The sequence below is a fragment of the Mus pahari genome, chromosome 5 (assembly GCF_900095145.1).
Source record: "Mus pahari chromosome 5, PAHARI_EIJ_v1.1, whole genome shotgun sequence".
In the NCBI taxonomy this organism is placed as follows: Eukaryota; Metazoa; Chordata; class Mammalia; order Rodentia; family Muridae; genus Mus; species Mus pahari.
In genome coordinates, this window is record NC_034594.1 from 67,976,377 (window position 1) to 67,992,585 (window position 16,209).

Consider the following 16,209-nt stretch of genomic DNA (forward strand, 5'->3'; position numbering starts at 1 on the left):
AGAGCCTCCCTCTCTCTCCTTTGTCTAGTGAAAAAGAACTGTGGGAGGAAGGAGCTTCCGAACTCTCAGATTTACCTGAAAGGCTGCCTATTAGGGTTAGAATTGCATCCAACCTTCCTGAAGATACCAATCCTCTTGTTTGAGAGGTGATAGAAGACTCCAAATTCTTCACACACACACACACACACACACACACACAGAGAGAGAGAGAGAGTTCATGGCTCCAATGCCAGTCATCTTGTCATGTTTTAATAGTTTTTTCAGTGTTTCTTCTTGACTCTATCCCTTTAAGATCATTTCCTTGGACTGAGTGTCCTTAGAAACAGTTGTCATTAGTAATGATCACCTCACTAAGGACAGTTCCAGAGGTGCCTTCTGCTCCCCTCCCAGAAGCAGACCACCCCCTGAACAGTGTAGGGTGGTCGTGGTGCCACACTCTGACTAGTTCTGGGGTGTGTCTCCTACAGTTGTCCAGCATCCTGCTGACACTCCCATAAATGGTTCTTTCCACATATTGTCCTCAGATTCCCAGTCCAGACATCCCCTGCTTCCTGTTGTCATGACAGGATGGAGTCATCTGAGGACAGAGGGGACAGAAGAGCTGTGGGAGAGAGCCAGCCACTCACGGACTGGTCCTTCTGCCTTCCTTTGAGATCCCACCTGGCATGTGGCATCAGGGAGAGCTGAGGTAACTCTGGTCCTGAAGCAAATAGAGAGCTGTCATGGTATGGGAGCCTGTGGAAGATCTCTTCTTCCAGGGTCTTATGAATTTTCAATCACTCCAGAATGGAGCAGATTTTTTAAATAGATCCAGTGGTAGAAAGTGCAGAGCTCTGAATCAGCTACCCTGATAAGGTTGTTAGCCTTCTGGTGACTACGCCTCCCTGTGAGAAGAGCTGAAGGAAGTAGAGATGGCTCTGTACATGGAAAAACTTGGGGGCCATGGCTACTATCCAGACCCGAATCCTCAGGGGTCCACACTTTTCTCATAGCCTCAACCAGACTGGGAAATCATCACCATATACTGACCTTTTAAACCCTGGTCCTCAGCTTTATGTACACGATCTCTGAATGATGTAATCAGAGCCCACCTCTTCTTTGCTGTAAATAGAGCCCTACTACTTTATCTCTCTGTGTCCCTCTGGTTATGGTAGCCACGTGCTCCCCTAGCTGATGCTGTATGTTAGTGTGCCTTCCATTGCTATAATAAAAAGCTCAGATAAGCATCTCACCAGGAGAGCAGGCATATTTGGACGCACAGTCTTTTTGGCCTCTGGAAGCATATGCTCATGGTATCTTGTGGTGGAGCAATGTAACTCCCCTCATGGCCAGGAATGAAACAGAGAAAGGGGGAAGGGGCTGTTGTCGCACTATCCTTTTCAAAGAAATGCCCCCAGTGACTCCAATATCCCACCACCAGTTCCCATCTCCTAAAGCTTCCAACAGCCCCCAAGAATGCCAAGGTGGCACCTAAACCAACACATGAACTCTCTGGTGGACTTTTAAAGATCAGAATTATAACCTAATGGCAATCCCTTATGGAATTGGAAAATATTTTAACTCTTTTTAAAAGAATCCTTATATCTTATTTTAAAATATTTATTATTATTGAGTGTGTGTGTGTGTGTGTGTGTGCGCGCGCACGCGCAGGGGCATCAGCACTCTTGGAGTTCAGAGGTGTTGGATTCCCAAGCTGCTGTTATATATAGGCAGTTGTTTTTTGAGCTTCCTGAAGTGTGTGGTAGGAACTAAACTCAGGTCCTCTGCAAGAGAACCATGTACTTTTTACTGCTAAGCCATCTCTCCATCCCCTAATATTTATATTCTAACCAGAACTTTAAACATAATTATTTCTAAACAGGTATCTCCATTATACTAAAATCATCAGCAATGGCTGTTACTGTCTTCAAGTGTTTAATATGTTTATCTAAAATGTGGGCTTTACCAGTCACGTCCATTAAGACAACAGAGCACACACAAGTTAAGGGAAATCTATCATAAGAATGTCGACTGTCGGGCTGGTGAGATGGCTCAGTGGGTAAGAGCACCCGACTGCTCTTCCGAAGGTCCGGAGTTCAAATCCCAGCAACCATATGGTGGCTCACAACCATCCATAACAAGATCTGATGCCCTCTTCTGGAGCGTCTGAAAACAACTACAGTGTACTTACATATAATAAATAAATAAATCTTTAAAAAAAAAGAATGTCGACTGCCTTTCCATATAGCATCCAGTAAACCAGTGTTATAGGCAAATATGGGGTCTGGTGGGCACTCCCAGGGATTTCTAGGTTCTTATGTCCCTATACAAGGATATAGACAGAGACATGTGAATAGGAACAGAAGAAGAGAGAGTTCATTAAGGCAAAGATGAACTTCTGAGAGATGAAGTGGGGGCAGAGCTGGAGAAAGGTCAAAGGCTCAATGTGCCTTAACTAGAACATTTGTACAGTGAATGCATTTTGTTTGCCCAGACTCTGCTGTATGTCAACCTTGTGGGGAAGGGGGTTTCCACATTCCTTGCTTTTATATGCTAATGTTGACTTCCATACTTCAAGCATAAAACTTCCTGGGGGGAAAAATGGCACAGGGTCAGCAGGCCTCCAAATCACATGAGGGAAGTGAGTCATGGCATAATTGAGTAATAAGCAATGTGTACACAGTTCCGAGGAGGTAGCAGCCCGTAGAGTTAAGATATTTCAAAAGGTTTCACTCAACAGTCAGAGGGCCATTAGGTCAGACACAGTGGGCAAGGGGTAGCTGTCAAGGGAACAGAAGATAGGCCAGGTTAAAGTACCATTATACTCTGAACCTGCAACCTTCCAACTTCTTCCCAACCCATGAAACTTTAACCAGTCAGTCAATTAGCCTGTAAGGGGTAGCTTCCTTATGGGAACTTTTGTTCACATGAGTTTGAGCAGAAGAACAAAAAGGTATGGTTTGTGCTTCGAAGAAAAGACATTGGGCAGGGAAGAATGAAGGAGCACTTGCTTATCAGGAGACCTGGAAAGGTCAGGCACACCACTGGCCCAGGCCAGAGAGACTTCACTCTCCTTGTGTGAGTGTGTGTGTGTGAGTGTGTGTGAGGGTGTGCGTGTGCGTGTGTGTGTGAGTGTGTGTGAGGGTGTGAGGGTGTGCGTGTGTGTGTGTCTGTGCATGAGGTGTACACAGGTGGTAACACTGTGCTGGAGTCTGCTGAGCCTGAGGCAGGCAGAGAGAGAAGTGAAAGTTAGGTTTGGAGCTTTTCCAAAAGTTCAAGGCCAGCCTGGGCTACTTAGTTAGACCTTGTCTCCGGGTCAGTGACAGGAGACCTGGGGGCACAGCTCAGTGTTAAAACTATGCCTTTTTACTGCTATGGCCTGGGTGCCAGTCTCCAGTTCTGCCAGAGAAGACAGCAGAGGGGCAGTTGTTGGGTCGGGACCATTGCTTCTTGTGTCTGAGTACTGGTTAGGGTCTGGCTGGGTGTTTTAAATCTCTTATGCCCAGAACAAAAATTCAGGCGCCCAGATTTGCAAAGTAGCAAGGAAACTTTATGCAAAAGCAAAGCCATACTACAGACAGAAATATGCTGTCAAGAGTGACAGCTGGCCACATGAGCCAGCATACTCTAGAGCCCCAATTACTGTTTGGGGCTTTTATGAGCTTCGAGGGGGAGTCTTACTGCTAAGGAGCATTGCATTCTGGTTTGATTGAAAACATTTTAGTTATGTCACCTCCCTTTTCTAATGTGCCTGTCTCTTCCCCTAGTGTATTTGATTTTAATCAAAAGCGCCCACAAGCATGCACAGACAGAAGACAGTACATAGGAGTTTCTCTCAGCAAATTCACTTAGAAGACACGGTTCACCCTCCTGGGCAGGCACCTAAAACCAATTCAGGCTAGATCAGACCTCCTGGCCTTATACTGAACGTAACTGGATTATCAGTGCATAGAATCCGTTAGATGGTCAGCAGAGAGAGAAGAAACTTATCCCATTTCTTGGAGAGGGTTTGTCTGCATGCAGCTCCACGCAGGTTGTGGACAGGGGTCCTAGTTTGCTGATAATTGCTAGGTGATTTTTTTTTTTCCAGAAAAAGGTGTGTGGGGGGGCGTGAGAGTGCATTGTTAGAAGAGGGGCGTGTGCGTAACCCAAACCAAGAAGAGTTTCAGATTTGGAGTTTCTGCGACTTGTATGTAACACCTTAACTTAGAAGTACAGTTCAGCGTTCTCAAAACACGTAGCGGTCCAACGGTTTTACTGTCCTCGCAAGGCAACTGTGGTTGTGAAAAATGCAGTCCCCTTATCACTTTGTCGTGCGGAGAATCCGAGCCGCAGCCACGCCTCTCCGATCGCAGTGCTCTGATTCAGAAAGCCGGTTCTCCCAAGCCTGGGGCGGGTCCTCCAGAGCACCGAGACGGTGGGGCAGAGCGCTCGCCGCCCTTGTCCTCCGCTACGGCGTCGCTCAGGAAGTGACGACACGCTCGCCCATGCGTACTGAGCGGCGGCTCCTTTCCGTCATCGCGGGCGCGACGCCCCGAGGGCCAGCTTGTGCTTCAGTCTGGCAGAGGTGGTGGCGGCGAGAGCGGCCGGGAAGATGCCAGTGGCGGTGATGGCGGACAACGCCTTCAGTTTCAGAAAGCTGTTGGATCAGTGCGAGAACCAGGAGCTCGAGGTAGCGCCGCAGGGTGGGGTGGTCGGGTGGGCGCCGTTTCCAGGGTAACGGGCCGGGCCGCGGCCTGCTGGGCGCCCAGTCCGGCTTCATCGAGAGATGCTGCTTCCATTTGTAATGTTAAGTTAAAAAGTCCACGAAATGGGCTGGGCGCAGGGGGCACAGGAATCCGGTGGGCACACGTCCGGCGGAGGCAGGAGGATTGCCGGAGAATTCGAAGCCAGCTTGAACTACGAAAAAAACAAAAAAAAAAAAAAAAAAAAAGAGGAGGGTGGGGGCTCACGGACTAAAGGAGACAGTAGCAGCTTGTCGATGGATGCGCCTTTAGCCGACCTTGCTGAATGAATAAAGATTGAGGAGAGACAGGCCTCTATAACTACCTTTTGGTAGTCTTCTGTCTTAAGCTTACTTAACCTTTAAAAATAACGGCCAGAAAAAATAGTGCATTAAGAACCTATTGGAAGTAGTTACCTTTTTTTTTTTTTTTTAAATTTGAGACTTTCCAAGGTAATGCCACTTACATATTTGTGACTATGGAAAGAAACTGATATCCGACTGGAGATAAATGACAGCTCACAACAGATCTAAATTCAGGTTTTAACCTTTCATACTTCCCTAGGCGTTTTTCTGCATCTGTAGAAGTGCTGGAAAACTTAACTTTTTATGTTTTACTTTTCTCTTTTATGAAGGTTTATTAGGAAGTGAGCTTTCCCCCCTCTTTTTCCCCTCTGTAGGCTCCTGGGGGGATTGCCACGCCGCCAGTGTACGGTCAGCTTCTAGCTTTGTACTTGCTCCAGAATGACATGTAAGTAGCGCCATTCACCTAAAATGAAGAGCAGCAGCTTCCTTGAGATGATGCAGGAGTGCATGCGACAGATAGGTGTCTTTTATTGGAATCTTGGTGTATCTGTATCCCATTTAGACATAATTAAGAATAATTAAGCTCGATTTTTTTTTTTTTGTCCTGTATGTTTTACATACACCTAAAAACATGGTAAGTTCTTGTGAGAAATTAGCATCAAGAACCAATGGAGTCTAAAAAAAAAAATCATGTGTTTCTTTTTGTTTGTTTGTTTTTTTTTTAACTTACATTTACTCAGAGACTGGGTGGTGGTGGTGGTGGTGGTGGTGGTGCTGCTGCTGCTGCTGCTGCTGCTGCTGCTGCTGCCGCTGCCGCTGCTGCACACCTTTAATCCTCACACTTGGGGAGCCAGAGGCAGGCCGAACTCTGAGTTTGAGGTTAACCTGATCTATAGATCCAGCTCCAGTACAGCCAGCAGGGCTACAGAGAGAAACCCTGTGTCAAAAAAAAAGGGAAGGAAGAAGGAAAGAAAGGAAAAAGAAGGAAAGGAAGGAAGGAAGCAAGTAAGCAAGCAAATGTATATGTACTCAGTAGGAGCAAAGAAGCTGTGGCTGGGAGGGAACACTGGGAGAGCCAGGGGAGGTAGACATGTCTGAATTAGTCTTCCTGGCTGGGAGGCAGGAGCTTGAGAAGGCTAGAGAAGAGAGGCCTGGTGCAGTTCCAAACCCACTGTGATATTTTTACAGAAACTAAGCTGAGTGTCTTCATTACACACATATAGGTTATTTCTGTTTCGTGATCGTGTGTCTTATGATTGTTCCAGCCTCTTAGGCTTTGTGCTCACTGGGAGGAGGGCTCCAGATTATAACGGCACAGTGTATACATGTATCGTGAGGGATACCAAAGCCTTGAAATGGACACATTGGTTGTATCTGAGTGGTTGTATGGAAGTCTGTGGTTTCAATGTGTTGCTATGGTTTAGGATCTGAATTGTTAGTTTTTTATAAAAAAAAATCATTAAAAAAAAAATTACCTGGAGAAAAGTTACATCATGTCCCTTTTTGGGGGAAAACTGCTTTTCCTCAACAAACTCATATAAAACTGAGTTGCGCCGTGGCCTGTTTTGGTGCCATGTTATGTGTTGACTGAGGTGACTTGTTTGTAACTGGTCTTTGTATAAATCAGGAATAACGCGAGGTACCTGTGGAAGAGGATACCGCCTGCTGTGAAGTCTGTAAGTGACCCTGCAGGGCCCCGTTGCTTTCAGAACACTGGCACTTACTTAAATGACAGCCTCCAAGTCTTTTCTTTCCCATATATATCACAGAAACCATTGTTAAGTGAAGGTTAAAGTTCCAAACCATCTGTTTCTCAAATGGAATGGTTCAGAAATCACGTACTGAGGGTTTCACAAGGCCTGCCGTGCTGATGTGCACTGGCTAGTTCAGAGCAGAGGGGGCTGAGGGGCTGAGGCATTTCAGCAGACTATTTGATTTGCTGTAATGATGCTGTTTGTAAACTGGCATTGTTTACACAGATATTCACTGCATTAAGATTACTGAGTTAATTAGATGTCTTACTTGGGATGGAGATGAAATGGAATAACCTGTGAAAAGTGTCTTGCCAGGTAGAGTAAAGGAAGACTTATTTCACTTGACTTCCTTTTCCATTCTGTTTGTAAGAATGGAACCGGAGATAGGAGCTGCACGTGATAAGAATGAAACAGCTCAGCTGATAAGAGTGGGAGCTCTGCAAGTAGGCTCTAATTGACAGGGCCTTGTTACTCAGCTTTCTGCTAGTTTTCTCCCATGGAGAAGTGCTAGCATCTTAAATTTAAACAGCAGTGCTTACAATAATTGATGCCCAGTCTTCATTCTGAAATATATTTTACTTTCTCATGCTTTCATTTGTAGTTGCAATAAAAACATTAATTATAGAAATTGTTAACATAACTGCTCACAGCATTTTAGAATCAGGCAGATCCAACCTTTGGATATTGCAAAACGATGTTCTCATCTGCAGAGTTCATAGTCTAGAGCTGGGTGTGCAAGCTACTAAGAAGGAAAGGGTTCCCAGTTCATACCTGTTCTTGGCCCTCTGCCTGCAGGCTGGACACGCCTGTTAGAAAAGGAATGAATAGAGTGTATTTTAATGATACAGCTAACAAATTTTGTCATTTCTGATTTTTTTTAAGATATGGTCATTATTAATTACAGTGAATACTTTCAAAGACAACAATTTTTATTGTAGGCAAATTCTGAACTTGGAGGAATTTGGTCAGTTGGACAGCGAATCTGGCAAAGAGATTTCCCTGGGATCTATACGACCATCAACGCCCACCAGTGGTCAGAGACTGTGCAGCCAATCATGGAAGCCCTTAGAGGTAGTGTTTCCTTGTGGTTAAGTCATGTTGCATTAAGGCTGTCCTTGGTGCACTGCACTGCTGTGCTATGTCAGTGTGTACTGACAAAGTAGACAGTTCTGATTTGGGGACTCCCTTTGAGGCTTGAGCTAGAGCTAAGTTAGTTGTGATTCTTCATCTCACTACTGGGCATTCTGGGTAATATACCAGGAACAGAGGGTGTTACTGTGGGTTCTAGATTGCAGTTATCTCATTGGCAGTATCTTTTATCCTCTTCATCATTACTTTTGTGGTAACAGAAAGTTTGTGACTGAGTCTCGCTGTATAGTCCATACTCTCCTTTCCTTTTTGGGTTACTGGTGTGTTTCACATGTGTCCTTGTGAAAGTGTTCTTTGCTGCTAACATGAAACCAGGCAATAATCGAAAGTTCGTGGTATCTGCAGTCAAGACTTTTTGTCTGTGTATTTGAAAGTAGCAACTAGACTTTGGACTTTGTCAACCTTTGTCTTTGATAGCTGCTATGTTCCCTCTATACATCTCGTATAAGGAACCATCGCAGAGCCTCGAGGCTCAGTTGTGTTTTCAGTTCCTCTGTAAGGTTAGAGGCTGGCATGGTGTGGCCCTGACACATGATAGCTCTGCCCCTGCCGCCTTCCTTTCTCATGTTGCCATGCTTTGGATCTTTCTGGGTCACTCAGGTAATTTTTATTGTTCAGGGGATCCAGTCCAGGCAAGCAGCATTGGATCCTCTGGGAGTGGCCTCACTGACATTTCTGAGCCACCCAACATGGAAGCTAGGACACAGACTCCATCCTGTAAGAGCAGAATGTGTACACACTCTTTGAGGGCCCATCACACACATTCATACCATGAGCTCTTACATTGTTCTTCCTGTCACCTCATTTCTGTAGTCAACACCTGCCTTAGTGGGTATTCCTTAAGTTAGTGGGCAGGTCCTCCTCAGCATGGTAAGGACATGGGTGTGCCAGGCAACAGAGGGTAAGGATTGCTGGGGAGCTGCACCAATCAGCTTTTAGCAGCAGTACCTGGACCAGCATTCAACACAACAGTATAAACAACAAAACAGACAGCTGCTGTGCATAAACATGAGCAGGATTTCAGGGTAGGCGGGGTGGGGAGGGGGAGTATGGAATGAGGCCCTGTGAATGCCCTGGAGCAGCTTGGAAGCTAGGAAACATGACTGGGGTAGTCACCAGAAGGTAGGATTGTCTAGGAAACATTGCTGGGGGACTCAGCAGAAGGTAGGATTGACAGATTGGCTGCAGCCTGGTAACTGCAGTGGTGAACATGCAAGCTGCCTTCTCCAGGTTGGACTAAAAGCTCGTTGGCAGGATTTGGGTTGGAGCTCCTAACTCATCCAGCAAGTGTTCTTATGTGTATTTTATTCTTTCTAGTACCACCTTGCACCTGTGAAATTAAGAGCTGCTTCCAGCTTGCTGGAACTTGGTCTCTGGAGCCAGGCTTTTGAGTTTTCATTCTGGTGCATCTGTCTGCTGGCCTTCATTTTCTTGTTATAAGACAAAATTGAAGAGGTCACTTGTAAGCACTGGTCATGCCTGAGACATTGTTCTGTTCTACTCGTAAAGATTTTCTTGAGACTGAAATTGTTCCAATCCCTAAATGGCACATGCATCCTTTTCTCTGTAAAATGCTACCCTGGGAATGGCAGTCTTAGAAGAGGTTGGAACTGTTCAGAGTTTGAAGTTTTGCTTCCCAGTGTATGATAAACTTGCTAGCTAAGAACCACCACAGCCTCCCCTCTTAAAGGTCCCCAAACAGTACCACTAGATAGGGACCAAGAGTTAAGACACAAACCTGTTGGGGCAGAGTGTATTCAAACGATAGCAACTTGAGTTCTGTGTGGCCAGTCAGTTCTACCAGGAAATCAGACATCTTGGCTGAAAAGCCTGTTGTGGGAGAGCTGTTACAAAAAGCCAGAAAAGGCTGGCAAAGCACTGAGGAGTACTTGCTCAAGCAGCCACTCCTCACCCAGAGCCCGAGGGATGGGATTGGCACCTGGAGAGCAGGACTGATTACAGAGCTGTGGAGGGATGACAGCTAGAGCAAGTTGGGAAGCAAGGGTGTGGCTGCTGATTGTCACTAGAATGCAAGCTATCCGTAGCATCCACTGTCTGCCTGCTTCTGCCTGTTAGACCTCTCCTGCCTCTCCACAACTGGCTACTCTTCTCCATTCACATTTGTCTCCTGTCTGTTCTCTACTCCAATATATTTGACTAAGACAGTGATTTTAGATGGTGTGAGGTTTGGCACATGCTCTGTGCTGCCTTTGTGTTCCTGCCACTGCGGCCTTGCTGTTCTACTGAATATCTGTCTGTCATAGGGAAGTCCCTGCACCTCTGAGACATTCTAAAGGTCAGATGGAGGTTGGTAGAAACAAGCAAGGCTCAGTGGGAAATGAGGGAATGAAACATAGTGTCACCGTGTTGTTCATGTGTGTGACCTCACATACCATGGTGTACATGCAGGGGTCAGAGGGTTCTCTCCTTCCATCTTTACATGGGCACTGGGGACAAACTCAGGTCTCCAGGCTTGGTAGCAGGCACCTTTACCCACTGAGCCATTTTCAGGGCCATTGTATATGCAGGGTTTGAGACCTGTGAAAAAGCCTATGGCTGAGGGCATGCCCCATTTGGTTCCAGCAGTGCTGTCAGTAAGCCCATGTTCACAGGAGTACTGCAAGGGCCATGTTTCAGACCATGGAACGGTGGGGCCCAGAGCTCAACAGTGGAATGTGAGTAGTCTGGGCTGAGGGAATGGACTAGTCAGGAGCAACAGGTTCCTGGAAGAACCTACACCGGCTGGTTGAGTGCGCAGAGGGGAGTTTCAGTGTGGTAAGGGGTTGAATTTTGATTTTACATGTTCAGCCCTAAGCTGTAGACTATAAAATCTGAGTATTTCTGTACCCGGTTGGCAGCCTTCTAGAGGAGCTGCCAAAAGGGAAGACTGGCTGTGTTTGATGGAGCAGTTGTCTCATTCTGCAGTTTTCTTAATGTAGGTGTATGAGCATGGGGAAATGCAGAAGGCTGTTTGCAGGGAGAGCTCTTGTGCTGGGGCCTGGCAGCACCTTCTCTTGAGAGTCAGACCTTCAGGCTTGGGGTTCAGAATCCTGACCTAATGCACACTTGGAAGTTAGGAGCAGGTGCTAGGGTAAGGTGTGTGCACCTGCCCCGAGGGAGTCCTTTATTGGAGACCCTCCCGAGAGGACAGCGGCCGTGTCAGCCTTCTTCTAGTGTTTGCAAGGGAAAGAAAGCAAAGGAAATTTAAAAGGCTCATACCTAAAATTCATGAACGTTTGCTTTCCTGTTACTGGGGTATTGTAGGTGTTGTTTTACATGTCTGTAGCCTTTGTCCCTGCACAGTCTGATGTGAGGAATGTGTGCTGTCATAGGTCATATAGTATGGTGTCCCTCATACCTTCTGGGCATGCGGTGGCTGCTTGGGTGGGTCTAGTCTTGCCTGTTAATAAAACGTGTATGGTCTGGCTGTGTTTAAGAGTCCTGTTCTCCTTCCTGTTGCCAATCCTCCCCTTCTACTATAGATGCAACGAGGAGACGCGCCTTTGCCCTGGTCTCTCAAGCTTATACCTCCATCATCGCAGATGATTTTGCAGCGTTTGTCGGGCTTCCTGTGGAAGAGGCTGTGAAAGGTACTTGGAGCTTGCTAGTTACTGTAGGGGAACAGAAATCGTATAGGCCATAGGTTCACTCTGGCTCTGGGACTCTAGAACAAGAATGATTTTGCACGTGAGGTGGTGGGTTTGTTTAGGAAGTGATAGAAAGCACATCTCACATTGCACCTCTATGTAGCGCCTGTAACCACACCCAGGAGTATGCCTGTAGCAGCTGAGTGGAGTCTGCACAGCTACTTAAGAAAGCTTTTCTCAACTGTCCAAGTTATCCAGGTTAAGACACCCTTACCACTCAAAACGTCAGTCCCATGCCTGCTGAGACCCTTAACCCAGTGGTAGGACTGCATGTGCTTGGTTCCATTGCTTTATGGTGATTGACATTCTCTATTATTCTTAAGTTTCCACTGGGACAGCGGGTGCTGGAGGTTTATGGGTGGCAGTGTTCTATTTTGTGGGCAGTTGGTTTGGGAATGGGGCATTAAACCCAGGGGCTCATGCATGCCCCTGCTGCCATTATTACTAATAGAATGCTCTGAGGGCCATCATAGAACTTTCTCGTGTCTGTCTAGAATTAGACTACTCAGGTACTACCACAGAAGACCAAGCATGTCAGGGAATATATCGGCCCCAGAGAGCCTTTTGGTGTATTTCAGAATATTTAAAACTAAGTTATCTGTAGTAACCTTCTAATAAATGTACAACACCTGAGCATGGTGAGAGAGTGGCAGGGCTGGGTCATGCAGGCCGACGCTTGTGCCCTTCTCCCATCTCTCTGTGAACTCTGCACTTTCAGGTGTGTTGGAACAAGGATGGCAGGCAGACTCTACCACAAGAATGGTTCTTCCCAGGAAGCCAGGTAGGTGGGACCTAAGACACATGACATGGAAGAAGTGGACAGTTAACATGAGAGCAGAGTGACATTGAAGGTCACCTACATGAAACTCCTGTGACTGACTAGATTAGTTACTTAGCTCTTCTTTCAGGTCAGTTCCCTGCCCTACCCCTTCATCTCACCCTCAGGAGACAGCCATATTCATTCCTGTGTGTACTGCTTCCTCCTGAGTACAGGAGTGTCCTCTCTGCAGTCTTCAGAGCCAGGTGTTCTGCCCTCATCACCATCCTCCTGCATCAACCCTACTTCCCTTCCCCTGCTCTGGGCACCTGCTGATGTCAGTGCTCAGCCCCACAGTTGTAGGTTATAAGGAAGGCTGAACAGCTAAAGTGTTTAAAGAGAGACACATTCATATCTCCATTTGAGAACCAAGTGTTTGTTGTGGGGGTGAGGCGTTACAGTCTCGACATGGCTTCTCTTGGTTGTATGTAACTGCCTTTTTCTTTTTCCTTTTAGCCTCGGGAGCCCTGGACGTCTCCTTGAACAGGTTTATTCCCTTATCAGGTGCGTGTTTCCATGTGCACATCGTAAGTGCTGCGTTGTTTGCTGGTCTGTTCTGTAATGTCCAGTGATACGCATGGCTACAAGAAGGAGACTACAAGAACTGTAGGCTCCCCTGCAGCTTACTGGAGTGGTGGCTTCTGATGGCCAGCCACAGAGCCTGCCTGTCCTCCTTTGAGGGCCTCTCAGCCTGGTGTGCCCAATCCAGCATTAGGGCAGTGTTCTGGTTGGATCAGGCACATAAGATGCACTTTAGAGCTGTTTGTTACGTATATCCTCCAAGTAGGGGTTATCCAAACAGAGCTGGGGTCTGAAGAGATGCTGCACACCAGACTTGTTTGAGTCTTTACATAGCCTGCTGCAGCATCAGCAGCTATCCTGACCGTGTCTGTCTGACACAACCAGGCTGCTAAAATGGAGACTTCATGCCTGCTGTTCAGAACTGTCCAGGCCTCTGGCAGGCGTGATTTTTTGTGTAAAATCAGGTTCACTAAGAAACTTCAAGACCTCCACAGGCTGGTGGCTGGGGGATGCTCTTCTAAAGTGTCTAATCCCTCTTTGTCATGCAGAGCCTGCCCCAGTTCCACCAATCCCCAATGAGCAACAACTTGCCAGACTCACCGATTACGTGGCTTTCCTGGAAAACTGATCGATCACTCTGAGTTCAAGATCCACCTTCAGTCCCTGTTACTGGCAAACAGACATGGAGTTTTATTCTGAGTTCAGAACAGAGTGAGCGCCTCTGTGTCCTTTGGGTGTGATAAAATGCACATAGAAGATGAAGCGCATTGTACAGTTTTCTCCTCAGACACTTTTGAATGTCCTTGGAGCAGTTTTCATTTGTATTGATCACTTTGGTTGGAGCCATCAGTATTACACATCGAGTTTCTGTCAAGGACTGGACTCTGAACACAAGCTGTCCTGCTTCAAGTAGCAGAGGGTGCTGGGGCATACACCATGCTCCTGCGTGCCGCTGGCCTCTAGCTGAAGTGATGTGCTTGGGATTTGAGGAGGACTGTCACAGGTGGTGCCCTTCCCATGTTGTCACTCACGCTCTGGAGTGCGCTCTTCCTCCCATCCCAGAACAAGGAAGCAGTGATGTAGCATCAGAAAGAGCTACGTGGTGGCGGCCGTCCCCTGGAGGGGAGTTTGTCAATGCTCCACTTGTTTTCCCAGTGTGTGCAAGCATCCATTGTGTGAAACAGTCTGCAGTGAGAACTCAACTTAGGTGTTCTTGGGAAACTCCAAGTTCTGATGCCTCCTTAGAGAAAAAGGGAGGGAGCGTGGAGTGCAGTGTGTGCTGAAGGAGCTCCTGAGCTGAGGGATGGACTGCAGCCCTCCTGCTGCACATCCAGATCCTGAGGAGAAATGCCGAATGCATCTACTTTTGTTCTTGTGTGGCAGCCCTTGAAGATTTGAGGTGGTTAATGTATCTTCAGGTTAAAACGGCCCTAGTTCATTTATTCTGCATTTGTTCAATAAATATTTAATTGAATTCGTAAACTGTTTCATCTAAAGCTGGTTCTAGAAATTTCATATCTTGGTCTTAACTGCGGGCACATTATAAGTTTGTCCTTTTCTCAAAAATACTTAAAGTTTAAAAACTTCTTTTTAGTTTTTGGGAATTTTATACATGCCTATAACGTGTTTAGATCAAATTCACCCTCCTCTTTCTCTGACCCCTCCCCTAGAATTTCTTAATTAAAAAGAAACTGTCTCACTTCTGACTTTGTAGTGAGTTACCTAATACCTGTTTCATTGATTTTTATTGGCTCTTTTAAAGATCATTTGGAAATATTTTTAAATTGGCATTTTACTTAATCCTGGGAGATGCTGTTAAAATGCTTAACAGTTGAGAAAAGCCTTCAGAAGTCAAAGTGTTGAGAAGAAGGGTTGCTACCAGATACACATCTAAGTTGAGTGGGTGGCTTCTGTTTCTAATAGCGTATTGGAATGAACCCAGCTGTGTCCTGGCAGGGTTGGTGATGTAGTTTGTGAGTCACTGAGGCTAGGAATGGAGTGAGCTGATCCCGTGCTGAGGAGCATGGTGTGAGTGTGAGGATAACGAGGCAGAGGGCTTTCAGCTGCACATGTCCTTGCCTGTGTGGCGAGGCCCTGAACTACACGGGCAAGAGTTGTCAGGTGACTTGATAAGACTGCATTGCCAGTGGTTTGATAGTATCTGGGACTGGAAGTGTGGTCTGAGCTCCACAGGACATGGCAGCCCCACCTTTCCATCTCGGTCTCCTCCCCACACAGAGCTTCTCTCCCAGGCTCAGGCAGATCCCACTTCACATCTGTGGCTCTGTGGACATTTGGTCCCGCCATCTACATTCTGCAGTCTCCTCCATTGTAACTGAGGTGTCCCCTTCACAGCTATAGGTGGTGGCTTCTCAGGGCCTCTCCACATCTACTACAGGGTACCTGACCTCAGCTGTTCTTTGTGACTCCCTCAGTCTCTCCTCTTTACATTCAAAACCTGGATCTTGCAGATGACACGATACTGCCAGGGTCTACTACCAGTTTGAGAGATAGCCTGCCTCCTTGGACTGTAGCTGATAAGCTGTGCTGACTGAGGAAACACTTCTCTCCTCCAGGGCAGTGCTGGAGACTTCTCTGCCACGATGCTGATCTCCTTCAGTTACAGCTGCTGCTTCAGCACCAGCCGAACATCACCTCCATTTATGTTCTCGGGATACAAGCAGAATGAAGCTGGATTCTTGGCCAGAATACCACACTGATGGCCACCAGCCCAGTTACTGGTGGACGCTGGGTTTCCCATTGAGACCTTGTAAGCCAGGCCTCTGCTGTTCACGTTTCTGGCACTATTACCATTCCACACCCCCACAGAGCTACTGAGCCCTGTGTCCAGCATTCCACCATTTCTCCAATCCAACAGGACATACACTCCCACAGTCTTCCCCTGAACAGAGGCCCTTAAAAGCCATGTGGTCAGGTCACAGCAATGCCTCCACCTTCCTCAGTACCAAGTTCCACCCTCGTTTTATTCTGTTGATGGGGACACCTTAGGGGAGAAATGGTCTATTTTAGCTCACAATTCCAAGTTAGAGTTCCGTATTACGGGGCAGTTGAGGTAGGAATGTGAAACAGCTAGTCAAGAAACCAGTCAAGAAGGAGAGACTGAGTTAATGGAAGCTTAATATTCAGCTGGCTTTCTGTACCCATACAGTCCAGGGCCCAAAGCCAGGGGATGGTGCCACCCATTTCCAGGTGGGTCTGGAATCAAGTAAGGCAATCAAGACATCCCCACAGGCCAACCTGATCTCAACAACTGAGACTTCCATGTGACTCTCATTTGTGTTGACAGCACTA

At 46.8% G+C, this 16,209-nt stretch overlaps 1 protein-coding gene across 1 annotated transcript; it reads left to right on the forward strand.

Annotated features, from left to right (window-relative positions):
* The first annotated feature begins 4,448 nt into the window (after positions 1-4,448).
* On the forward strand, positions 4,449-14,603 carry Cops8 (COP9 signalosome subunit 8). Its single transcript, XM_021197839.1, has 8 exons — positions 4,449-4,651; positions 5,383-5,453; positions 6,636-6,684; positions 7,701-7,833; positions 11,394-11,501; positions 12,277-12,339; positions 12,832-12,879; positions 13,446-14,603. Exons 1-8 carry the CDS (start codon positions 4,574-4,576, stop codon positions 13,523-13,525), a joined length of 630 nt encoding a protein of 209 aa, XP_021053498.1. The 5' UTR covers positions 4,449-4,573; the 3' UTR covers positions 13,526-14,603.
* Positions 14,604-16,209: the final 1,606 nt, after the last annotated feature.